A 27,796-nucleotide genomic window follows, 5' to 3' on the forward strand; every position below is an offset into this window, starting at 1 on the left:
TGCGCGTGTGCAATCACTCAATTCGCTTTTGCAATCCATCTACACAGCGCAATTTAGTAAAACTTTTGCGAAGGTTAAACTCAACAAAACTTAGTCCACTCTGTTCGTAGCAGATTCTAGTTTTGGGAACAGAAAACTGTATTGAGTGTAAATGATTCATCGATGAGAATATTTTCAGAAAATCGGCCAAAATCCATCTCGTTACATCTTCACCCACTGCTCACCAGTGGGCTTCCTCTCACTACCATATTTGGTAGTCAGTGAAATGCTTCACATTTAAACATCCCGTGAAATATCTGTCTCATTGTTCTATCTGTGGTTGTACTGCATCTAAAGTAAATCTGTCGACTTCAAAATGAGGACAAAGGTTTTCTTACTAATTGTTTGCCTCCTTTGAATGGCATTGTATTTCTAAGCCACTGTAAAGTACTTTTGAGGAAATTTTCATCAGCGCTCATTGACGATGCATTGAGTAGGATGGATTTTCTCATTGGAATCTTATAGGATTTTTCGACTAGGGTAAAACATGTTTTTAATGTTTGGAAATCAGTTATAAAAATAAAAATTAATTACAGGACAGATGTAAGTAGCCTACAGATATACAGCTATACATTAAGGGTACAGAAAGTGGTTAAGGGCACAGACAGTCGGCCGAGCCGTGGCTCAAACTCCTATAGGATTTCTATGAATTTTGTCGATGGGAATTGTATAGATATTTAAATTACATTCTAAAGGATTTATCCTTAGACTTGCCAATACACTGTTGTTAACTTGGCTGCTTAAAATATGGAGCACCAACCTCCAAACCTCTCAGGCAATTATCTATGAAGATGGACAGTGGACACGTGAAGTATAACACCAGCATAAGCAACCACTATTGAACTGCAACCCTTGCCACTTGAGATGATGACCCTATAGGTGGGAACCGCCGGCAATGTACCCTCTACCCAGTAGCTATCTCATGCAACTCCATCCCCGTAAAGGTCCAAGGGACACAACGTGAATAAACTTTTGCTTCAGGTGCATCTGCGTCACAGATTAAAGTTATTGTTCCAAAGGCAACAACAATAGCTGTGAAACCTACTGAGATTGTCTGCAATGTTGTTTACATTTCTGTTAAAAAGGTGTGCTATGTGGCATTACAGCCAAAAGCATATCAAATCAAATCAAATTGTATTTGTCACATGCGCCAAATACAACAGGTGTACAGTGAAATGCTTACTTACAAGCCCTTAACCAACAAATGCTTTAAGAAGTTAAGATATAAAATAAAAATAAGTGTTAGGTTAAAAAAAGGATAAGTAAAACATTGAAAATAAAAGTAACAAATAATTCAACAACAGCAGTAAAATAACAATACAAGAGGTACTGGTTAGTTGAGGTAATTGAGGTAATATGTACATGTAGGTAGAGTTAAAGTGACTATGCATAGATTATAAACAGAGAGTAGCAGCAGCATAAAAGAGGGGTCTGGGTAGCCTTTTGATTTCAGGGGTCGTATGGCTTGGGGGTAGAAGCTGTTTAGAAGCGTTTTGGACCCTGACTTTGCGCTCTGGTACCGGTGGTGTGTGGTAGCAGAGAGAACAGTCTATGACTACGGTGGCTGGAGTCTTTGACCATTTTTAGGGCCTTCCTCTGACACCGCCTGATATAGAGGTCCTGGATGGCAGGAAGCCTTGCCCCAGTGATATACTGGGCCGTACGCACTACCCTCTGTAGTGCCTTGTGGTCGGAGGCCGAGCAGTGTCCATACCAGGCAGTGATGCAACCATGCTCTCGATGGTGCAGCTGTAGAACCTTTTGAGGATCTGAGGACCAATTTCAAATCTTTCCAGTTTCCTGAGGGGGAATAGGCTTTGTCATATCCTCTTCACGACTGTCTGTGTGTTTGGACCATGATAGTTTGTTGGTGATGTGGACACCAAGGAACTTGAAGCTCTCAACCTGTTCCACTACAGCCCCGTCGATGAGAATGGGGGCGTGCTCGGTCCTCCTTTTCCTGTAATCCACAATCATCTCCTTTGTCTTGATCACGTTGAGGGATAGGTTGTTATTCTGGCACCATACGACCAGGTCTCTGACCTCCTCCCTATAGACTGTCTCATCATTGTCGGTGATCAGGCCTACCAATGTTGTCATCTGCAAACTTGATGATGGTGTTGGAGTCATGCCTGGCCATGCAGTCATGAGTGAACAGGGAGTACAGGAGGGGACTGAGCAAGCACCCCTGAGGGGCCCCCATGTTGAGGATCAGCGTGACGGATGTTTTGTTCCATACCCTTACCACCTGGGGGGCGCCCCGTCAGGAAGTCCAGGATCCAGTTGCAGAGGGAGGTGTTTAGTCCCATGGTCCTTAGCTTAGTGATGAGCTTTGAGGACATCATGGTGTTGAATGCTGAGCTGTAGTCAATAAATAGCATTCTCACATAGGTGTTTATTTTGTGCAGGTGTGAAAGGGCAGTGTGGAGTGCAATAGAGATAGCATCCTCTGTGGATCGGTTGGGGCAGTATGCAAATTGGAGTGGGTCTAGGGATTCTGGGATAATGGTGTTAACAATTTGATTTCAACTTAATGTGACACAGTTCATCATATTTCTATTTAGATGTTTTATAAAACCTGGATCAGGTGTGCCAAGAGGTCACTAGGTGGGCACTGGTAGTTCCATCCAGGAGGGAGATAGGGAGGATGGGGAGGGAGCACCTTCTATTGATGGGGAGGGTGGGAGGGACAGCTCTTGAGGGAGGGAGGAAGGTGGGAGAGGGGCTACAACCCTGGGAGGAAGGAAGGGAAGGACGGAGGGGAGGGAGGGAGGCAGGTAGGGAGGGAGAGGGGGTTGTACAACCCTGGGAGGGAATGATTTGGGGAGTCTCTATCTTTAGATATTTATTTTCCTCTCCCTATCCCAACAAAAAGAGGGTAAAAGAAACATTCTCTTTTTTTGTGTGCATAGCTGACTATTATACATATATGAAAAGAAAGAAATGCTCATATCTTACTCTACCAAAACATTTATTTTCCTTCTACTTTTTTTTATTTGCGTATAAGCAATGTAAAGATGCTGTCCATTCTAAGAGGACAACCCCCCAAAATCTTGCTATTGTAACATTGTATATAGTATTGTATGGCATATTGTGATGTCTAACTGAAAGACAAGAAGTTGCATGAATAAGAATCACATTTTTAAAAAGGTGTGCTGTACTAGTGATCATACGGCAAATTAACTGGCAGCCTTGAATCACTCCCATATTGTGGTGGTGAATAAAACCAAAATGAATATAGAACAGTTTTTTTTTTTTCAAATCAATGAAAATGTTGTAATCAATGTTGTTGTATTGTAATGGAACAAAGTACAACAAACTATAATTTAATGGGCGCATAAGAAAAAACTGTTCTAATAAGATTCTGACTGGGGTGACAAAAACCTACAAAACCTATAGGATCCACTAGGATTACTTTTGATTTCTAATTGGAAAAAAGTAGTCCAATAGGATTCTGAAAATAAACAACTTATCCTATAGGATTTTTGGACTATGGCATTCTTTGTTCACACACACACACGCGCACACAAACACACAACAACTCACACACATTTGCTTCACCTCGTGGATCCTGGATAAAAATACATTTTAACCCTCTTTTAGTCCAGTCCCATCCACTAATTATATTGGTTGTCACAATGACATCGCGGCCCTATTCATTGTCTGTGTCACGCCCTGACCTGAGATATCTCTGTTTTCTTTATATTTTGGTTAGGTCAGGGTGTGACTAGGGTGGGTACGCTAGTTTTGTATTGTCTAGTTTTTTTTTGTATGTCTAGGGTTTTTGTAGGTCTAGGTGATTTGTATGTCTATGGTGGCCTGATATGGTTCCCAATCAGAGGCAGCTGTTTATCGTTGTCTCTGATTGGGGATCATATTTAGGTAGCCATTTCCCTTTGGTGTTTATGGGATATTGTTTATGTGTAATTGCCTGTCAGCAATCGTTTGTATAGCTTCATGTTTCATTTTGATAGTTTGTGTTTCATTCTTTTAATAAATAAGAATGTATGCATACCACGCTGCGCCTTGGTCCGATTCTTATAACGAACGTGACAGAAGATCCCACCACAAAAAGACCAAGCAGCGTGTTCAAGAGGAGTAGATGGACATCCTGGGCTCGGGAGAAAGATGAGTGTAGGACATCCTGGACCTGGGAGGAGATTGGCAGAGTCAGGGGTTAGACCTGAGCCAACTCCCGTGCTTACCGTGGGGAGCATGTGACTGGTCAGACACCGTGTTACGCAGTGATGCGCATGGTGTCTGCAGTTCGCATTCATAGCCCGGTGCGCTCTATTCCAGCTCCTCGCATTTGCTGGGCTAGATTGGGCATCCAGCCAGGACGGATGGTGCCGGCTAAGCGCTCCTGGTCTCCAGTACACCTCCTTGGACCAGGATATCCTGCGCGGCTCTGCGTACTGTGTCTCCGGTGAGTCTGCACAGCCTAGTGCGTCCTGTGCTAGCGCCCTGCATTTGCCGGGCTCAAGTGAGCATCCAGCCAGGACGCATTGTGCCAGCTCTACGCTCCAGATCTCCAGTACGCCTCCACAGTCCAGTATGTCCTGTGCCTGCTCCCCGCATTCGCCCTGAGGTGCGTGTCACCAGCCCGGTACCACCAGTGCCAGCACCACACATCAGGTCTCCAGTGCGCCTCCACAGTCCAGAGCTTCCGGCGACAGTTCCCAGTCCAGAGCTTCCGCAGACAGTTCTCAGTCCAGAGCTTCCGGAGACAGTTCCCAGTCCAGAGCTTCCGGAGACAGTTCCCAGTCCAGAGCTTCCGGAGACAGTTCCCAGTCCAGAGCTTCCGGAGACAGTTCCCAGTCCAGAGCTTCCGGAGACAGTTCCCAGTCCAGAGCTTCCGGAGACAGTTCCCAGTCCAAAGCTTCCGGAGACAGTTCCCAGTCCAAAGCTTCCGGCGACGTTTCACAGTCCGGAACCTCCAACGGCGGGCCACAGTCCGGAACCTCGAACGACGGGCCACAGTCCGGAACCTCGAACGACGGGTCACAGTCCGGAACCTCGAACGACGGGTCACAGTCCGGAACCTCGAACGACGGGCCACAGTCTGGAACCTCGAACGACGGGCCACAGTCCGGAACCTCGAACGACGGGCCACAGTCCGGAACCTCGGACGACGGGCCACAGTCCGGAACCTCGGACGACGGGCCACAGTCCGGAACCTCCACCGGCGGGCCACAGTCCGGAACCTCCACCGGCGGTCCCCAGTCCGGAACCTCCACCGACGGTCCCCAGTCCGGAACCTCCACCGACGGTTCCCAGTCCGGGGGCCTCCTGCGATGATCCACAGTCTGGTTCTACAAAGGCAGAGAGATCAGCATAAAGAGGGGGGGGGGGGGGGCGGAGCCGCCACCAAGGGTGGATGCCCACCCGGACCCTCCCCTATAGGTTCAGGTTTGCGGCCGGGAGTCCGCACCTTTGGGGATCATTTAGGTAGCCATTTCCCTTTGGTGTTTGTGGGATCTTGTCTATGTGTGGTTGCCTGTCAGCACTCGTTTCGGTTTGTTGTTTAGTGTTTCATTATTTTAATAAATAAGAATGCAAGCATACCACTCTGCACCTTGGTCCGATTCTTATAAAGAACATGACAGTCTGAACTTAGTTTTCTAATTGACTCCTACCACATTTACATTTCGGGTAGGAAACAAGTGGACAGGCATGCACGAAATCTTTCCCAGGCATTCCACAAGTAAATCTCTTTGAGCTTTGTCCTGTAAAACAGCACATAAAAAACAGCGGCCGAGACTAGTGCCAGGAGTTGGCTCCACTTTGTTTCCCAGGGCGGTCACATTGACATGACAGAGCAACTCCCAGCGCAGCACTCCGAAATCGTCGCTACAGCACAAGCGCAGCGGATGGTCCATTGCGGAGACAGGACACACGGCCGTGAGTAAACACAGGGCTTTGCTCTTCTTCATTCGACTCCTTTTTAAATTTTGTCATGTGAATAGTTTGTTATTATTTAGCCTATCGTTGATTAATAATAATTGTAGTCTAGATAATCTAATCCTAGTTTATGTTTCCCACACGGTATTCACCTCGTGGGTGTGCGTGCAGGTTCTCTTCTGCAGCCGGCACACCGCGACAACAACAAAGAGCTAATCAGTCACTAAATAATTTTACTGTTGGGAATTCTAATGAAATAATCCTACCTGAGATTATTAAATAGCACTTAACATGGCCTGGAGAGGCCCATTGTAAAAGTCTAAATTTGTTTCCATAATCACTAGTATGGGAAAGTTGGATCAGGTGCATGGGGGTCTTGTGCTGTCCTTTTCCCACGCTAAAACTGCTAAGGCGTGACACTGAACTGATACAATGTTGCAGTGTAGTGTAGCGTCACAGTTATACTGTTGCGCTGTATTCAACAATAAAACCTTTGGGTTGTTATAAGTAGGCTTTTAAACCCCATAGCTATTGACAATGAAGAAGGTAAAAGTACAGGTTTGTTTTTTTACAGGCAACTGTAGTCTTGAAACTTGTTAGAGATTGTATCTATAGTATATTATGAACACCAACTGTAAGATAACTCAGTAAGCAAAACTACATTGAAAATATGTCTAAAATACACTACCGGTCAAACGTTACTCATTAAAGTTTTTTTTCTACATTGTAGAATAATAGTGAAGACATCAACATTATGAAATAACACATGGAATCATGTAGTATCCCCAAAAAGCAGTTAAACAAATCAAAATATATTGTATATTTTAGATTCTTCAGAAAAATCAGCGTCCATTGACATTGAATTTAAGGCCAGTCCAGACCACAACTAAAAAAGCAAAGGAAAAAAAGGTCCGGACAGGACCAAAAAAATAGTTGGCGTCGGTCGATAGCCACGGGAAGTAAGACCCCCCCCCCCCCCCCCCCCCCCCCAAAAAAAAACAAACATATATATATATATTTTTACATTCTCACAAAAGTAGTGCAGTGGTCCTTTGCTAGTCTTGTATTAGCGGACCGATATAACCATCTACAACGCGGGCACAACAAATACATTCTACTTCACCCCCACACCCAAACACCTTCCCGTGGTAATGCGTAGGTCAGTGCTTAGTGGGAACTTCCCCTACCCCCACCCTCTGCCGGCAAAAGAAGCAGCTTTCAAATCCATTACTTCACTGTTTCACAACGTGAGTGGACTGAACTCGGAACAAAAAAGATTATGACTTGACGGCTCGCCTAGACTGCTTTGTATTTTGTAGGCTATTTATTGTATTAGACCCAATGCAGATACATTTTTATTCCACAGAAACGTCACTGAAATGTCGTTGCTTGCTGCTAAACTGCTAAACTGCCAGTGGATGATCTGACCCCAACACACCTGGGAAAAAAGGACCAAAATACCACTATTTTCCTGACATAATTAGGCCTACAATGCCGTCTTGCGCAAGATGTCTATGCTGAAACAGGTTATAGTGCGCGAGAATGGTCAGGACGCAGAGAAAAGCTTGGACTGGAGTTACATGGAGTGGCTAGAGAACGAGAACAAGGAAGTGACGGTTGTGAACAATGTCGAGACGCAAACTGTCTCAAAACCCACAGAGGAAAAGGAGACGCAGACCAGTAACCCCTTTATCATGCATATAGATTTGGCCAGAACGCACTCCAAACAGAAACACACGTCTTTGGTCGAGGCAGACTGCTTGCTCACCCAGTTTGACCGACAAGCCCCGGCTCGCATCTCCACCTCCCCGACCTTGAGGAGGATGAGGAGCACGCGACGCTCGCAGGTGGACTTCCGGGACCCTGTGAGGATGGACAGCACACAGGAGGAGTCGGGTATGGAAGATACACCGTCCCCGTTGAGTCCCCTCTCACCAGTACAAAGGCACAAGTCTCCGCTGGCGGCCAGCCCCCCTCCTGTTGAAGGAAACCATCTCGATAATCTGCCCAATTCATCCGCAGGCTGGGAGAAAAGCAGATCGCATAGATCAAAGACTTTTGACAATGGTATCACTTGCACGAGACAAGGATCTCTGGATGCACTGAGTGTGCAAAGTGTTAGTAAAGACTTTGCATTTCCTGATGATAGCGATGATCAGGTGAGTTAATGTTATGATCACAAATGGTGAACTTTCAGTTGAGCATGAATGGTGGCCATATGCCACACTGTGACTTTATAATATATATTTTTTATCTGAGCCTTATAAAGCAGATAGCCAGTAGCTCCACCACATTCCTCCTGGGTACCAGTCCTCTCCCCCTCATTCTCCCTGGGTACCAGTCCTCTCCCCCTCATTCTCCCTGGGTACCAGTCCTCTCCCCCTCGTTCTCCCTGGGTACCAGTCCTCTCCCCCTCATTCTCCCTGGGTACCAGTCCTCTCCCCCTCATTCTCCCTGGGTACCAGTCCTCTCCCCCTCATTCTCCCTGGGTACCAGCCCTCTCCACCACATTCCTCCTGGGTACCAGCCCTCTCCCCCTCATTCTCCCTGGGTACCAGTCCTCTCCCCCTCATTCTCCCTGGGTACCAGTCCTCTCCCCCTCATTCTCCCTGGGTACCAGTCCTCTCCCCCTCATTCTCCCTGGGTACCAGTCCTCTCCCCCCCATTCTCCCTGGGTACCAGTCCTCTCCCCCTCATTCTCCCTGGGTACCAGTCCTCTCCCCCTCATTCTCCCTGGGTACCAGTCCTCTCCCCCTCATTCTCCCTGGGTACCAGTCCTCTCCCCCTCATTCTCCCTGGGTACCAGCCCTCTCCACCACATTCCTCCTGGGTACCAGCCCTCTCCCCCTCATTCTCCCTTGGGTACCAGTCCTCTCCCCCTCATTCTCCCTGAGTACCAGTCCTCTCCACCACATTCTCCCTGAGTACCAGTCCTCTCCACCACATTCTCCCTGGGTACCAGTCCTCTCCACCACATTCTCCCTGGGTACCAGACCTCTCCCCCTCATTCTCCCTGGGTACCAGTCCTCCACCACATTCTCCCTGGGTACCAGACCTCTCCCCCTCATTCTCCCTGGGTACCAGTCCTCCCCCTCATTATCCCTGGGTAGGTACCAGTCCTCTCCCCCACATTCTCCCTGGGTACCAGCCCTCTCCCCCTCATTCTCCCTGAGTACCAGCCCTCTCCCCCTCATTCTCCCTGGGTACCAGCCCTCTCCACCACATTCTCCCTGGGTACCAGCCCTCTCCACCACATTCTCCCTGGGTACCAGCCCTCTCCACCACATTCCTCCTGGGTACCAGCCCTCTCCACCACATTCCTCCTGGGTACCAGCCCTCTCCACCACATTCCTCCTGGGTACCAGCCCTCTCCACCACATTCCTCCTGGGTACCAGCCCTCTCCACCACATTCCTCCTGGGTACCAGCCCTCTCCACCACATTCCTCCTGGGTACCAGCCCTCTCCACCACATTCCTCCTGGGTACCAGTCCTCTCTACCACATTCCTCCTGGGTACCAGTCCTCTCCCCCTCATTCTCCCTGGGTACCAGTCCTCTCCCCCTCATTCTCCCTGGGTACCAGTCCTCTCCCCCTCATTCTCCCTGGCTTACTGTGGTGGCTGCTCACAATGTCAGCTTTTGACAGCAAATGCATCAGCAGTAAATGCACTGACAGCTCAGCACAGCCCCACCACCCAGCAAGCCCTCCCTCTCTCACAACACACACACACACACACACACACACACACACACACACACACACACACACACACACACACACACACACACACACACACACACACACACACACACACAAACAGATCAGAGGGCCCTAGGAAGGCAGCAAGGCTCCTCCACAGGCCTCCTATTCACCAATGTCAGCAGTGATAGAGGTCAGTAGGCATTAGGATAAATTAATGGGGGGGATCTATTCATTGGGCTCCCAGCATTTTATCCGGGCCATTCTCAATAGAGCCCCAACATTCTCTGTAGATAGTAAAGGGCTATCGAAGGGCTATTCAAATTCTAACGACCATATGAAAACACTTTTGACTTTTCTCTAGATAATATTTTTTCAAGAGATTGAACTGTTTTGTTTGTTTGAAAGTGATATATCCATGTTATGTAGGAGCAGGAGGCCTGTTGATTTAGTGTTATGTATTCTGCAAGAGTTTCTACACCTTTAAAATCAGCCAGGGCCTTTGGTTTCTCAAGTCCATCACACTCAAGGCTCTTAAATCATCATTGACCTTCTAGGGCTTGTTAACCGGACCCAGATTAATCTTAGTCCTGCACTAAAAAGCATGTTCAATGGAGATTCTCTGTTGAAAGTACTTCTTAGGCCAAGAGTAAGGTTAAACTGTGCCAGAGAAACCAATCCCTAATGTTTAGATCCAGTAGATATCCTGTTCTATTGTTCACTGTCTGTGTTTGCCCTTTCACATTAGTATCTGCTTTATAAAAAGCCATTTTCAACATAATTATCCTAACCAAGCTGCCTTTGTCTGTTTTTACAGGACAAGGAGGCTTGCCATAATAGGTAGGTCTGCCGCCCGCAAGTCCCACAGAGTGATTTGAGTGTTATCTGTGTCCCCACTTGGTTTAGGCAAAAATACCTACACTGTGGCCTGCAATTACCATATACTACCTGGACATTATTTGCATGGCAGGAGGGGAATTTGCCTATAACCAACTAACTCTGAACTATGGCACGCAGTTAGGAAACCAGGGTTGTATTCATTAGGCTCCAAACAGAACAAAACTGACTGTTTTCCGTTGCAAAATGTTTTGCTATGGTGTGCCCTAATGAATATAACCCAGCACGAAAGGGACCAAAACAGAGACGAATCCACTTTCTCTCCATTCAGTGAACAAACCATTTTTGAGCCAAACGTTCTAATTTGCATGATTGTATGTTGTTTCTTTCTTTTGCTATCTCTAATTTGTTCACCGTTCCAGTGATCCCGGGAGTTTGTTTGTTTGTATGGAAACATCTTGAGGGAAAAATGTCCCCAAGCTGGGCCTTGTTGCCTGAATTACATCCTCTCATTGGACATTTGGCGCTCAACGGCGAAATAAGATTGGACCCAGAGTAGAGGGAGCTCCATTGTATATTCGTTGTGCTTTGGGTTTGTTAGTGAAACTGTTTGAAGAGCAGCATAAGCTCAGTGGGTATAGTTATGAGAGTCCCATGGTTACAGATATAAGATCTTCATTTGAGCCAGTTTGGAGCAGCAGGAAGATAATCATACAGCAACAGGAAATGTGGATTATAATTTATATAATACATTTTTCATAAACAAAAAAATTCAAAGTGGAAATTACAAACTTCAAAAACCTTTTTAAACCTTAAAATACACAAAGTTTTCATGCAACAGGGTGATCAAATTAGCATCCTATGTGTGGACGAGACAAGGCCTCGTTCATGCTGTTTTTCCTGGACTGCCAGCAGTTCCACCACCACCCCTCCTAATGGGCCGCCCTGGCAGGACTCTTCTACTGGATAATTAGGCAGCTATTGTCCTTGTAATTATTATAGTTACACCCTGGCACCATCCCCCTCATTTCCCCCACATGGTGGCAGGGATCAGAAGACCATTTGTCAGAACCGCTTTGTTTTCAGGCATCGTTATTTTGCTGCAGGGGGATGGTTTGGGGGACGAAGTGCCCCTCTTTGCAGTGGCTCGACTCAGTGGCAGAGGGGCCGACAGACAGAGGGCATTCTGACTGGCCACAATGAGACATGATGTCTTTGTGACCTGCTTGGAAATAAACTGCAATTAGTGCTGAACTGTTTTTGACAGATCCACATGCAGTCCTCTTCCACCACCACCAACATCACTTGCATTTACTGTAAGACATATAGCCTGCTCAAGGTGCTGGTTAACTATAATATATGCCATTTAGCAGTTGCTTTTATCCAAAGCAACTTACAGTTATGTTTGCATGCATTTTACGTATGGGTGGTCCTGGGAAAAGAACCCACTACCCTGGTGTAACAAGCACCATGCTCTACCAACTGAGCTTTGTATTGGTAACTCAGCACCCTTTGTGTGCCTATACATATAAGGGCCATAAGATGCGCCAGGGTCCACACTACCATGACTGATATTAGTTTACTAAAGAGAAGATAGTCCTAGAGAGGACAAAGAACAGCAGTTGCTCTCAGAGGTATTATCTGTGCTGAGGCGTTAACAGACATGGCCAGGGGAGAACTAACATACCACATTACTCGGGTCTCATTGTACACTCACAGAAGGACACCGCTGAGGTGTACACGTTGGCTTGCTGCACCTCGTCTACACTCAAGTCAGTCAGTCTTCTGTTGGTGGTTTACATAAGATAAGTACGGCTGGTTATATAAGCATACCATTACAGATACACAGCAGTTTCCTGAGGACATCCATACAATCCAAGGAGAATGACAATGGGTAGACTTTTTGGATAGGGTGAGACATTTTGGTAACAGACCATAAAATAAAATCAAGAACCAACATACTTCCGTTCCCTGTAGTTGTATAACTGTTCCTGTTTGTGGGTTCTGTATACGCCATCATAAACAGCCATGGATTTTCAGCTGTTTGTCTTCCTTATGGTATCGTCATTTCTAGATAACCTTTCACCAAGCACAGCGAAAGTCTGTACTCCAAGTCTAACTTATGGTGCAGTATACACGATAACAAAATTATAACACCATTCACATTCTGAAAAAAATGATTATGTTCTACCAGGTGTGATTATGTTCTACTCTGTCTTCAATCAAACAAACACTGGATTGTGTCTCACGTAACCCTAGTCTAACGTTACTATACTCTAAATTGTCATTCATTACTCAGCTATTAGGAAGGAATAAAAAATGGAAAAAAGTCTGGACTCATGGGTACGTTAACTAAACCCATGAGCTTTTAGTTTAATAGAGCAACTGGTGAGAGAGTTAATCAAGACCTCACTATGAAAGCTATAAAGCCTGTGAGTAGTCTAGTCTAGTCACAGCACTGGTAGTGAATGTTAAACTGAATGACTAAAGACCAGCCTATCAGGTTGTTATTTGGCTCATCATTACTACTCTCACTATTCCCCGGAAAGACAACTGAAATCTATCTTGTCAACTCAGAGGTAGCTACTGTGGTTGGTTTTATAGAGTGTGTACATACACTGAGTGTACAAAACATTAAGGACACCTGCTCTTACCATGATATAGAATTACCAGGTGGAAGCTATGATCCCTTATTGATGTTACTTGTTAAATCCACTTCAATCACTGTAGATGAATGGGAGGAGACAGGTGTCCTTAATGTTTTGTACACTCAGTGTATTTATGCAGTGGTAGGGAAGTCAATTCAAGTAGGTACACACTTTTTATTACCATAGCAAACAACATAACGAATGCATAAGATGTCAACACATAAATTCATTTATTGGCCATCTCTAATCCATTAATTCTGCATGATTTGAATTTGTTCTGAATATTCTGTGTGTACCTGTAGTTCACCCTCGACAACAACACAAAGGGATGACGTGAAAACAGTTGAGGGGTCTGGGTTCTTGGGTCTGGCAATGCTTTAGTTTCTTCCTCTGACAGAAGAGCTGAGGACTATAAAAGCACACACACGCTCACACATGTGCGCAGGCGCTTTATGGTAATGTTTACCACAAACCCTCATGCACTTGCTAGTTCACAGTGCAGTGAGTGCATATGGTATTTCATCAATGTAGAAATGACAAAAGGAATTCTGATATTTCCTGTTAAACCGTCTTCTTGGCAAATACCGTGAGAATATTCTGTCTGGTGATTCTCTTCCATTATGTTGTTAAATATACAGTAACTAATTTGTTACGCCATTACTCGTGTTCGTTATTACACCTGTATTATTTATACTGTACCTCCCTTTGACATACTGTATTGCTCACCTTGTATTACACCTTCTCTTATTATGTCATAAAGCATTGTTGTTATACCTTTATATGATGTGTGGGTCTAATCCTGAATGCTGATTGGTTAAATCCGCATTCCAGCTGTTGTCCATTCCACAAGTTACCACCCTCTAAATCTATGGCTTTAAAATGCCTATTTACTCTGTTCCATCTGAATGCGCAATCCACTGTCTCATCAGCCCAGCCAGGCAATTTATATACTTTATCTCCACTATAAAAAAGCATCTCGACATTATCTCACATTTCTTTTAGACTAACATTTCGTTTTCAACCGCGGAGATTTGTAAAACCTTGCTCTGTCTCTGACATTTGCGACATTGTTTCAATGTTCAAATTGGATCTCCTGCTGTCCCATAGTAATGAACGTGTCGGGAGTCGGGACGAGACATACAGGCAGGCAGTGTTTCTCAGCCAGTTGAAATCATGAATCAGCTGGCATCATTTTATACAAAAAAATGTCAATTGAAAAAAGGTCAAACAAAACGAAGTGCAGCTAGTTTGCAGTATTTCCAGCTTCAGTTTGAAGTGATTATGTTGCTGTGTTGTTGGCTAGCGCCTCTGAACAACGGTGTCCTGACGTGTGAGCGAGCACATTTTGAACGGCAGGCGAAATCGTGTCTCATTAGGTCATTGTTATGGATGAATCCAAATAAATCTCAACTAGAAAACAGCTTAAACAAATGCAAATCCAGCTACTTTTCTGTTATTCTGGCTGCACTTTTTGATGTGACTGTAAGTTAGCCGTAGTTGGCTAGCTAGCAAGCAATGGATAAGAAATTTGCCAGCTAGTATGGCGTTGGAACTATTAGAATGAACAACTGGGTCGCGTCCATAAATACAATGAACGACCAGCCGGATTGGGTAGCAACCCTAGATTTGTGTCGTGACTACTAAATCTTGTGGAAGAATGAAAAAGTATGCATAAATTCATCAAAATCTCTCTTTATAAAAAGATATATATTATTTTACATTTTTTTAGGGGGTAGATCAGCTTTAATATTGCAGATAGATTGTAGCTTCTATCAATGTAATCGTCTGCATCACTTCCTTTTAGTGTATATATATATATATATATATATATATATATATACACTGCTCAAAAAAATAAAGGGAACACTAAAATAACACATCCTAGATCTGAATGAATGAAATATTTTTATTAAATACTTTTTTCTTTACATAGTTGAATGTGCTGACAACAAAATCACACAAATTATCAATGGAAATCAAATTTATCAACCCATGGAGGTCTGGATTTGGAGTCACACTCAAAATTAAAGTGGAAAACCACACTACAGGCTGATCCAACTTTGATGTAATGTCCTTAAAACAAGTCAAAATGAGGCTCAGTAGTGTGTGTGGCCTCCACGTGCCTGTATGACCTCCCTACAACGCCTGGGCATGCTCCTGATGAGGTGGCAGATGGTCTCCTGAGGGATCTCCTCCCAGACCTGGACTAAAGCATCCGCCAACTCCTGGACAGTTGGTGGATGGAGCGAGACATGATGTCCCAGATGTGCTCAATTGGATTCAGGTCTGGGGAACGGGCGGGCCAGTCCATAACATCAATGCCTTCCTCTTGCAGGAACTGCTGACACACTCCAGCCACATGAGGTCTAGCATTGTCTTGCATTAGGAGGAACCCAGAGCCAATCGCACCAGCATATGGTCTCACAAGGGGTCTGAGGATCTCATCTCGGTTCCTAATGGCAGTCAGGCTACCTCTGGTAAGCATATGGAGGGCTGTGTGGCCCCCCAAAGAAATGCCACCCCACACCATGACTGACCCATCGCCAAACCAGTCATGCTGGAGGATGTTGCAGGCAGCAGAACGTTCTCCACGGCGTCTCCAGACTGTCACGCCTGTCACATGTGCTCAGTGTGAACCTGCTTTCATCTGTGAAGAGCACAGGGCGCCAGTGGCAAATTTGCCAATCTTGGTGTTCTCTGGCAAATGCCAAACGTCCTGCACGGTGTTGGGCTGTAAGCACAACCCCCACCTGTGGACGTCGGGCCCTCATACCACCCTCATGGAGTCTGTTTCTGACCGTTTGAGCAGACACATGCACATTTGTGGCCTGCTGTAGGTCATTTTGCAGGGCTCTGGCAGTGCTCCTCCTGCTCCTCCTTGCACAAAGGTGGAGGTAGCGGTCCTGCTGCTGGGTTGTTGCCCTCCTATGGCCTCCTCCATGTCTCCTGATGTACTGGCCTGTCTCCTGGTAGCGCCTCCATGCTCTGGACACTACGCTGACAGACACAGCAATCCTTCTTGCCACAGCTCGCATTGATGTTCCATCCTGGATGAGCTGCACTACCTGAGCCACTTGTGTGGGTTGTAGACTCTGTCTCATGCTACCACTAGAGTGAAAGCACCGCCAGCATTCAAAAGTGACCAAAACATCAGCCAGGAAGCATAGGAACTGAGAAGTGGTCTGTGGTTATCACCTGCAGACCTACCACTCCTTTATTGGGGGTGTCTTGCTAATTGCCTATAATTTCCAACTGTTGTCTATTCCATTTGCACAATAAGCATTTGAAATGTATTGTCAATCAGTGTTGCTTCCTAAGTGGACAATTTGATTTCACAGAAGTGTGATTGACTTGGAGTTACATTGTGTTGTTTAAGTGTTCCCTTTATTTTTTGAGCAGTGTATATACAGTACCAGTCAAAAGTTTGGACTCACCTACTCATTCCAGGGTTTTTCTTTATTTTTACTATTTTCTACATTGTAGAATAATGGTGAAGACATCAAAACTATGAAATAACGCATATGGAATCATGTAGTAACCAAATAAGTGTTTAACAAATGAAAATATCTTATATTTGAGATTCTTCAAAGTAGCCAACCTTTACCTTGATGACAGCTTTGCACACTCTTGGCATTCTCTCAACCAGCTTCATAAGATAGTCACCTGGAATGCATTTCAATTAACAGGTGTGCCTTGTTAAAAGTTAATTTGTGGAATTTATTTCCTTAATGCATTTAAGCCAATCAGTTGTGTTGTGACAAGGTAGGGGTGGTATACAGAAGATAGCCCTATTTAGTAAAATACCAAGTCCATATTATAGCAAGAACAGCTCAAATAAGCAAAGAGAAACAACAGTCCATCATTACTTTAAGACACGAAGGTCAGTCAATCAAGAACATTTCAAGAACTTTGAAAGTTTCCTCAAGTGCAGTCGCAAAAACCATCAAGCACTATGATAAAACTGGCTCTCATGAGGACCGCCACAGGAAAGGAAGACCCAGAGTTACCTCTGCTGCAGAGGATAAGTTCATTCGAGTTACCAGCCTCAGAAATTGCAGACCAAATAAATGCTTCACATAGTTCAAGTAACAGACACATCTTAACATCAATTGTTCAGAGGAGACTACGTGAATCAGGCCTTCATGGTTGAATTGCTGCAAATAAACCACTACTAAAGGACACCAATAATAAGAGGAGACTTGCTTGGGCCAAGAAACACAACCAATGGACATTAGATCGGTGGAAATCTGTCCTTTGGCCTGATGAGTACAAATGTGAGGTTTTTGGTTCCAACTGCCGTGTCTTTGTGAGACACAGAGTCTGCGAGTGGATGATCTCTGCATGTGTGGTTCCCAATGTGAAGCATGCAGGAGGAGGTGTGATGGTGTGGGGGTGCTTTGCTGGTGACACTGTCAGTGTGGCTACCACAGCATTCTGCATCTATACGCCATCCCATCTGGTTTGCGCTTAGTGGGACTATGATTTGTTTTTCAACAGGACCCAACAAACCCCCAGGATGTGTAAGGGCTATTTGACCAAGAAGGAGCGTAATGGAGTGCTACATCAGATGACCTGACCTTTGACCTCAACCCAATTGAGATGGTTTGGGATGAGTTGGACTGCAGAGTGAAGGAAAAGCAGCCTTCAAGACTATTGGAAAAGCATTCTTTGGCTACTTTAAAGAATCTCAAATATAAATATATTTTGATGTGTTTAACACTTTTTTGGTTACTATGTGATTCCATGTGTTATTTCATAGTTTTGATGTCTTCACTATTATTCTACAATGTAGACAATAGCAAAAAATAAAGAAAAACCCTTGAGTAGGTGTGTCCAAACGTTTGACTGGTAATGTACATACATATACACACATAAATACATACATTTGAAGTTTATATACATCTTAGCCAAATACATTTAAACTCAGTTTTTCACAATTCCTGACAATTAATCTGATTAAAAATTCCCTGTCTTAGGTCAGTTAGGATCACCACTTTATCTTAGGAATGTGAAATGTCAGAATAATAGTAGAGAGAATGATTTATTTCAGCTTTCATTTTTTTCATCACATTCCCAGTGGGTCTGCAGTTTACATACACTCAATTAGTATTTGGTAGCATTGCCTTTAAATAGTTTAACTTGGGTCAAACGTTTCAGGTAGCCTTCCACAAGCTTCCCACAATAAATTGGATGAATTTTGGCCCATTCCCCCTGACAGAGCTCCTAACTGAGTCAGGTTTGTAGGCTTCATTGCTCGCACACGCTTTTTCAGTTCTGCCCACAAATTTCCTATTGGATTGAGTTTGAGTTAATTTTTTCATTTTTACAGGGACAGTGCACATTAATCAACGTTTCAGTAAAAGTGCCGGTTTTAGCCAGCCGGCTAATTTTCAACCGCAGTCCCTGGATGAGGTCAGGGCTTTGTGACCAAGCTTTAACTTCCTGACTGATGTCTTGAGATGTTGCTTCAATATATCCACATATTTTTCCTACCTTATGATGCCATCTATTTTGTGAAGTGCACCAGTCCCTCCTACAGCAAAGCACACCCACAACATGATGCTGCCACCCTCGTGCTTCAGAGTTGGGATGGTGTTCTTCGGCTTGCAAGCCACCCCCTTTTTCCTCTAATCATAACGATGGTCATTATGGCCAAACGGTTCTATTTTTGTTTCATCAGACCAGAGGACATTTCTCCAGAAAGTACGATCTTGTTCCCCATGTGCAGTTGCAAACCATAGTCTGGCTTTTTTATGGCGGTTATGGAGCAGTGGCTTCTTCCTTGCTGAGCAGCCTTTCAGTTTATGTCGATATAGGACTCGTTTTACAGTGGATATAGATACTTTTGTACCTGTTCCTCAAGCATCTTCACAAGGTCCTTTGCTGTTGTTCTGGATTTGCACTTTTAGCACCAAAGTACGTTCATCTCTAGGAGACAGAACACGTCTCCTTCCTGAGTGGTATGACGGCTGCGTGGTCCCATGGTGTTTATACTTGTGTACTATTGTTTGTACAGATGAACGTGGTACCTTCAGGTGTTTGGAAATTGCTCCTAAGGATGAACCAGACTTGTGGAGGTCTACAAAAAAAAATTATATCAAGAAAAGAGGCACTGAGTTTGAAGGTAGGCCTTGAAATACATCCACAGTACACCTCCAATTGACTCAAAGGATGTCAATTAGACTATCAGAAGCTTCTAAAGCCATTACACCATTTTCTGGAATTTTCCAAGCTGTTTAAAGGCACAGTCAACTTAGTGTATGTAAACTTCTGACCCACTGGAATTGTGATACAGTGAATTGTAAGTGAAATTATCTGTCTGTAACAATTTTTGGAAAAATGACTTTTGTCATGCACAAAGTAGATGTCCTAACCGACTTGCCAAAACTATACAGTAGTTAACAAGAAATTTGTGGAGTGGTTGAAAAACAAGTTTTAATGACTCCAAGTGTATGTAAACGTCCGACTTCAAATGTACATATATATATATATATATATATACATATTTTTTAAAATATATTTTCGTTTATTATTTTCTATCTTCCCCTTAATTGGAGTAAACTAGTGAACAACAACCTTAAGCTTCTACTTCCAGCTTATACATACTACAGTATGTACAGTGGGGAGAACAAGTATTTCATACACTGCCCATTTTGCAGGTTTTCCTACTTACAAAGCATGTAAAGGTCTGTAATTTGTATCATAGATACACTTCAACTGTGAGAGACGGAATCTAAAACAAAAATCCAGAAAATCACATTGTATGTTTTGTTGTTATTAGTTGTTATTATTCCCAAGCTTCAGCTCCATTCAACCCCTCCCATCTTATCTATTAACACCGTGCATATTGGATTACTATTTGCCATATATTTTTTGACTTTGCTGTGATGTTTCACAAAAGTTCTGACCTTTCGATTCTCATAATTTCTACAGATTGTAAATAAAAAATTATACGTATTATTATCAAAAAATTCTAAGTATTATTATATTATTGATCGATTGACTATGACTTTTCAGATCACCCAGTAGGGCTATCTGCAGAGTTAGCTACAGTTAAATGTTGCAATTCTTCAGCCATTCCTGGGACTGTGACCAAAAACAAGCTACATATGGACAATACCAAAACAAATGATTCTGTCTCTTCGCTGCAAACTCTGCAGAGCTGGGAAGGTTGTATCCCCCATATACAGTGCCTTGCGAAAGTATTCGGCCCCCTTGAACTTTGCGACCTTTTGCCACATTTCAGGCTTCAAACATAAAGATAGAAAACTGTATTTTTTTGTGAAGAATCAACAACAAGTGGGACACAATCATGAAGTGGAACGACATTTATTGGATATTTCAAACTTTTTTAACAAATCAAAAACTGAAAAATTGGGCGTGCAAAATTATTCTTTTACTTTTACTTTTGCTTTTACGCCAAACATAACGTTTTGCATTGTTGCCAAGTACTAAGTCATGTTTTGCAGAGGATTCAAATACTTAGTTCCCTGCATTGCATTTTTATTTTAAGTCAATCTGCACTGCTGTGTTCAGTCCGCCGTCTTGGAATCTAACCTTTTTTAATTGTCACGACTTCCATCGCAGTCAGTTCTTATTCTTGTTCGGGCGGCGTTCGGCGGTCGACGTCACCAGTCTTCTAGCCATCACCGATCCACCTTTCATTTTCCATTTGTTTTGTCTTATTTTCCCACACACCTGGTTACATTCCCTCATTACATTACGTGTATATATCCCTCTGTTCCCCCCATGTCTGTGTGTGGAATTGTTTGTTGTAAAGTGTATGTGCATTATAGACTGGTCTGCGACGGGTGCCGTTGGTTTTGCCTCATTAAACCGCTCCGGTTGTTACCCAGTTCTGCTCTCCTGCGCCTGACTTCCCTGCAGCCAGTCACGCACTTCTTACATTAATGAAAATATGTAAATCATTATTTGAATATGTTGGGAACCCGTTGTATAAAAGTGATAATGCCCGAGAAGCTGGTGTTTGGAGGATATATTGGCACGGTTTGACAACCCTCGACTTCGTCTCGGACTAACAACACCCGTGCCAATATATCTTCCAACCGCGGCTTCTCGGGAATTATCACTTAAATATAGGTCACTTTGACATACAGTATACCTCACACTTAAAATACAGTTAGTCACACTAGTTAGAAAGGCCTTGGACAAACAAAATAGATCTAATGTAAAATCAAATGTATATAGTATGTAGAAGCCTAGGTATTGTCGTACATTAGTTTACTCCAATTAGGGGAGGGGTGATGGTAGGGTTAGGGGAAAATAATAAAGAAGCTAATTATTATTATTTTTTAATATTTCAAATAATAGACAATTACATTGATAGAAGCCACAATCTATCTTTAATATTAAAGCTGATCTACCCCCTACATAAAAAATAAAAAAAATACTATGGGGCCTTATTGGTCAGCTCTTATTGATCAGAATGGTCTAGAAATTTGCTTTTTATTGGTCAGAATGTTCTAGAAACTGTCTATCTCTTCATACCTTGTTCCCAAGACTGCAGGAGAGGAGGCGGAGTTCTGTGGTGGTCAGTCTGCCTGGATTGGATGTTTCGCCGGGGGACCTGTTTGTGTCCAATGGGGTGGCAGACCTACTGAATCTCTCCAACTTTTCAGGTTAACACTGAAGCTGCTTTTTTGCACATTATGTGAGAGACGGAATCTAAAACAAAAATCCAATAAAATGCTAATTAATTACTTAAAAATCATACAATGTGATTTTCTGGATTTTTGTTTTAGATTCCGTCTCTCACAGTTGAAGTGTACCTATGATAAAAAGTACAGACCTCTACATGCTTTGTAAGTAGGAAAACCTGCAAAATCGGCAGTGTATCAAATACTTGTTCTCCCCTCTGTATATCCTTTGGTGTGAACAATTTTTTTAACAGCAGACCTATGGAGCTATGCATTTGTAGATAATCACAATACCACTTTCTCAATTTCCACAGACACTAAGAAACCCAGGTGGCCTTTCTCCAGACGTAGCACGGTAGGTGTACGATCTGTGTGTTGTTTCTCCCCTACTGCTCACCCTAGCTAGCCTGCCACCGGTCAGTCTAGTTGTTTGTGGTTTGCTTGCTCGGGCGGTGAAGCTGCCAGTGTGCTCAGGCGAGCTCCAATGGAATTAAAGACATTGTTCTCTGACCCACTTTTAATCACAGCATTAATTAATACGCTTTCCTCCCCTCTGTTCTCATGAACTCCTGAGATTTCATAATGAGTCAACAACACTGAGCCAAACCAATTCAATCCAACTCAATTATTTAGTTAAATGTGTTTGGCCAGACGGATAGATAGATGGGCAAATATTTGCACAAACACTGTTGGTGTATACTGTAGTTCACTGTTCCACTGTTCACTTCCATAAGTGCATGACCGTGCACACATGCGTGCGCAAACACACATGTACACACTCACTCTTACAGTATACATACACACATTCACATTTTCACTTAGACAAACAGAAACTCATACCTATAGTAGGAAAACCTGATTGATTGTCCAAGGAACATTTGACGTTGAGCCTGTATTTGTTCCTTTCAGACTAAAGGGAAGAGAACATGCTCTGCCTCTGATATTGAGAAATATCTCTCGACGGAACAGATTCAAGACTGGAGGAACACAGACTTCCAGAAGTACAAGGTGAGAAAAGCCATATGAACATATGATCCATGCTGAATAAGCCCCTTTTCCTCTAATAGGAAACTATAATAGGAAACTATAATATCTGCGTTGTAACTTGGCATCCAGTCATAATTGAGTCAGTGCTCCTAGCAATTACTTAAGGAACAATGAAGCCCCTGAAACATATAAATGGACACAATGGACGGGAACAATGGACGGGAACAAGACTTTATTGTTGGCCTACGCACATAACAACCGTACACTTATAAACTCTAACTAGACAGCAGATGATAATAGACTTTAGTTACAGCATTGGGCATAGTAACAAGACACGCCACAGAATGCAGTCGCCTCGTACTTATGACCTCACTAGCCTAGCCGTGAGAGAACCACAATGAATCACCCCCCTTGTGTATTGTTCAAATAACATCTATCCAATCATCCCTCTGTCTGTCATTCTTCCATCTCCAGGATTGTTCTCTAGAAGAGTTCCTAAGGGACTGTGATTCGTCTCAGCTGAAGTCTGATAGTGACCCTCAGGACTACAAGAGACATGAAGCCATCTGGGAACTCTTCACCAGCGAGTGTGTTTACTTCCTGGATCAGCTCATGGTGCTCAAAGAGGTGACTTACTTGATATACGCCTCCACACACACACACACACACACACACACACACACACACACACACACACACACACTTGTTGTGTATATGTACTGACATGTATGTGTAACTGATAGATGCACACACACACTACATGTTCATGTTTTTAAATGTATGTAAATTGTAAAGTATTTTGTCTGTAATGTCTTTTTCGTTTATATGTCAGACCCCAGTAAGACTAGCTGTCACCATTGGCATCGGCTAATGGGGATCCTAATAATCAAATCAAATCACACACCAGGGATTCCGTTAGCCGGTAATAGCCGGCTTTTGGCCAATAAAAAAAAATAAAAATTGTCCGGCCAATTGTCCGGGAGAAGAAAAAAATATAGATATAGCAAAATAATGCTTTTTAGCCTATTAATTGATGCAAACTGGTCATGCTTATCGGTCTATAGGTACATTTTCTAAATTTAGTGGAAATAAATTGCCGCGTGTGTATTTTCATTAGTCGTCATATCTTATTTGTCACACACACACATACAGAGCCTTGTTTGAGCTGAAAATCTGTCACAGCGCGAGAGCTGCTGCTACAGCTCCTCAAACAGCTTGTTCGTTGCTGAGTTAAACATGTGCTTTTATAAACCCAATCATTGCACAACAATTCTAAATGCAGTCACATGTTTAAAAAAGTTTTGATAGCCATAATTAAAAAGAGCTAATATTTGTTTTTCTAAGCTGGTAATTGAAGCATGCTTCCCATTTGGCAACAATGGTAGGCAGGCTTCAGCTGATCACTCAACACTTTGCAATGAGCTGGAGGCAGTATGCATTTTGAAAACATTTACTTAATTGTTTGAAACCTGAAAGTTTTACTTTATATTATGAGGCATGTTTTACCTTGCTTCAAAGTAGCTTAGCCAAAATCCGACCATAGAAACTTGGAGGCAATTCTTTTATAAAGACTTCCATATGCAATTGAAACCAGTATCTCATGTTCATTTGGTTTTCAAATCAATTCTTTCATTTTCCAGAAGCCAAAGGCACAATCCTAGTCATATTAGCAACCAATGCTAGTCCTTGCATCTTTAGATCTCGGCAATTTCGACATTTCTAGGATATGTTCATCTCTGTCACATGAAACTGCTTGCATGTGCGGTGCGCTTCTGACAATGGTGTTTTTGTAACGGTTTTCGTCTGGTGAAGGAGAAGAGGAACAAAACGCAGCGTGGTAAGTGTCCATAATATATTTTAATGAAATATCACTGGACACAGAAAACAAAAGGAACAAGAGAAATAAATGAAAACCGACACAGTCCCGTATGGAACAAACACTGACACGGAAAAATAATCACCCACCAAACACAGGTGGGAAAAGGCTACCTAAGTATGATTCTCAATCAGAGACAATGGACGACACCTGCCTCTGATTGAGAACCATACCAGGCCAAACACATAAACCCAACATAGAAAAAAGAACATAGACTACCCACCCCAACTCACGCTCTGACCATACTAAAACAAAGACATAACAAAGGAACTAAGGTCAGAACGTGACAGTTTTCCATTATGGAACGAACATTTGCACGTAGCCTACTGCGTTGTGAGCATTGCTGTGTTTATAATGTGAAGAAATAATTGTTTATTAACATTTTAAGCTAAACGTTCTGATCTGTTGCATCAGGCTCTTGTTTTTTATGTATCCCAGGCCTACAGATTGTATGAATTTGGGATCTATAGTCCCACAACTGTCCCAGTCTGTTTCTTCCTGGCACAGAATGACAAGCTGGTAAATAGAATAGGTCAACTTTTCCACTATGGGTGATAATAGATTGACATAGGCTAGTGATTTTGTTTTGTTGGATGGGGAAAAGTAAATGTTAACTTTTATTATTAATATCTTCAAAGTGCGCATCAGTTTTTTTTTGTTACTACTTTCTTTTTATTTAGTTGTTCATTTTCTACTTTTTAACTGCATTGTTGGGAAAGGGCTCGTAAGTAATCATTTCACGGTAAAGTCTACATCTGTTGTATTCGGCGCATGCGACAAATAAAATGTGATTTAATTTAGAAGGACGCACGCCGCTGCATCCTCATGTTGCATGTTCTGTTAATATTAATAACCATAATCTAAATGTGATTACTGTCATTCTGAGCACCGGGGGTGGACGCCCTAATCGGGTTATGTTTCCAATGCATATGAGTACGGTAGATTTCTCAAATGTCCAGTAAATTAAAATACTGCCAGTCAAATGTCCAGCGACACATTTTCCTAACGGAAACCCTGACACACACACGCACATACACACATTTGAATAGGAATGGCTCCGCACCAATGCCACCCAACACCTTGTGCTTTGTGAGGCTTTGTGAACGCCAAGGTCATGTTGTGACGGTTCTTTTGACTTCAAACTGCCCCTTCTTAAAATATACTTTGTTGGAACTCTTTCTTCAGCTTTATTGTGATCAAATGTTACGTTGTCCTCTCTACTAGTCAAGTGAATACAGCACAAACAAATCTAACCCCTCGCGTTTGTGTTTCTAATGTTGTTGTTTTTTTATGTATAATATATTTGTGTGTGTTTTGTTTGTTTGTAATGTGTATTTGTTTATGTATTTGTTTGTGTTTCTAATGTGTTTGTATTGGTATTTCTAATGTATTTGTTTGTAATGTGTTTGTAATGTGTTTGTGTTTGCAATGTGTTTTTGGTTGTGTTTGTAATGTGTTTTTGGTTGTGTTTGTAATGTGTTTTTGGTTGTGTTTGTAATGTGTTTTTGGTTGTGTTTGTAATGTGTTTTTGGTTGTGTTTGTAATGTGTTTTTGGTTGTGTTTGTAATGTGTTTTTGGTTGTGTTTGTAATGTGTTTTTGGTTGTGTTTGTAATGTGTTTTTGGTTGTGTTTGTAATGTGTTTTTGGTTATGTTTGTAATGTGTTTTTGGTTATGTTTGTAATGTGTTTTTGGTTGTGTTTGCAATGTGTTTTTGGTTGTGTTTGTAATGTGTTTTTGGTTGTGTTTCTAATGTGTTTTTGGTTGTGTTTGTAATGTGTTTTTTGTTATGTTTGTAATGTGTTTCTCAGGTGTTTCTGGCCATGCTGACCAACCTGCAGATGAGGGACTGCCTGCATGACGTGGACTCCTGGAGGCTGTTTGCCAACCTCAATGAGCTGTGTCTGGTATGACCATATATATATATATATTACAATAGGTTGGATTAGATTAAAATATCTTTATTTGTTTGGCATGTTAAGAATTTACAACATAATTAAAGCACAAAATATCCTTATTGTGTCCTATTATATTATAGCTAGTGTTCTATTTAGTGCTGTCGCCATGCCAACACACTGGTCACCCTCTAACACCACCCAGATCAGATTAGAACTGGTCCTGTACGGGTGCAGTGGGTGGAGTCTTCCATGCAGAACGATAAGATGATAGGGCCATGGCGTGCTATCATGGGGCAGTGAGGCAGTCACTAGTGTGTGGAAAGTAGTTATCCAGCTCCCGGAGGGATAACTGACCATGACAGTGAAGGGGTCAAAGGGGAATGTGCACTGTTTTGGTACTGAATCTTGGATGGGAGGTGGTTTACCACAAGCTATCCACATATCAAAATGAAATTCCAAAATAAATCACAAAACATCAAATCTTCAACATCATCTTACTCTAGGCTATATGTTAAAAGGTTTGAGTTTTCACAATATCACATCATCTGGTTATTTTACTGAAGAAAATAGAGAGCTGCAGGTGATTGACGCAAGACATTGGAGGTTTGATTATCAGTCCTTGCCATCATACTCTATTTACAATACCCTCCGTAATTATTGGGACAGTGAAGCATTTTTTCTTCTTTTGGTTCTATATTTAAAAACCTTTTTTTGTTAAATCAATCAATGACTGAGGTTAAAGTGCAGACTGTCAGCTTTCATTTTCAGCTTTCACAGAACCTTTTGTATATAGTTCCCCATTTTGGGGAACAACTTTCTCACATTTTTATTCACGATTCATTCAGGATTATCCGTAATCATAGTAGTATCCACATTAATGTAGAAGTGTCAGAAACATTCTATTCTTATTGACAATGAAAGTGACTCAAAGGTTACACAATACATTATTTACCATTCATTTCTATTGGGCACAAAATAATCTGAAATACAATGAAAACAAACAGCAAATGCATCCAACAAATTTGATGTAGTCTTTGCGTGCTATGAATATGGGACCAAAATACACTGCTCAAAAAAATAAAGGGAACAATAAAATAACACATCCTAGATCTGAATGAATGAAATATTCTTATTAAATACTTTTTTCTTTACATAGTTGAATGTGCTGACAACAAAATCACTCAAAAAATATCAATGGAAATCAAATTTATTAACCCATGGAGGTCTGGGTTTGGAGTCACACTCAAAATTAAAGT

The 27,796-nt window shown here is 42.6% G+C and overlaps 1 protein-coding gene across 2 annotated transcripts in view; it reads left to right on the forward strand.

Moving 5' to 3' along the window:
• Nucleotides 1–5,785: 5,785 nt before the first annotated feature.
• Nucleotides 5,786–27,796, forward strand: part of LOC110497700 (pleckstrin homology domain-containing family G member 7) — a 37,079-nt gene continuing 15,068 nt past the window's right edge. For both annotated transcript variants that reach the window (XM_036956613.1, XM_036956620.1), the window contains exons 1-8: nt 5,786–5,940; nt 7,307–8,099; nt 10,457–10,479; nt 21,645–21,763; nt 22,096–22,136; nt 22,691–22,789; nt 23,243–23,395; nt 26,454–26,549. In XM_036956613.1, coding sequence (XP_036812508.1) covers nt 7,449–8,099; nt 10,457–10,479; nt 21,645–21,763; nt 22,096–22,136; nt 22,691–22,789; nt 23,243–23,395; nt 26,454–26,549 — 1,182 coding nt within the window. In that variant the 5' untranslated portion in view covers nt 5,786–5,940; nt 7,307–7,448. The remainder of the gene's footprint in view (nt 5,941–7,306; nt 8,100–10,456; nt 10,480–21,644; nt 21,764–22,095; nt 22,137–22,690; nt 22,790–23,242; nt 23,396–26,453; nt 26,550–27,796) is intronic.

This window comes from Oncorhynchus mykiss, chromosome 2, assembly GCF_013265735.2.
Source record: "Oncorhynchus mykiss isolate Arlee chromosome 2, USDA_OmykA_1.1, whole genome shotgun sequence".
In the NCBI taxonomy this organism is placed as follows: Eukaryota; Metazoa; Chordata; class Actinopteri; order Salmoniformes; family Salmonidae; genus Oncorhynchus; species Oncorhynchus mykiss.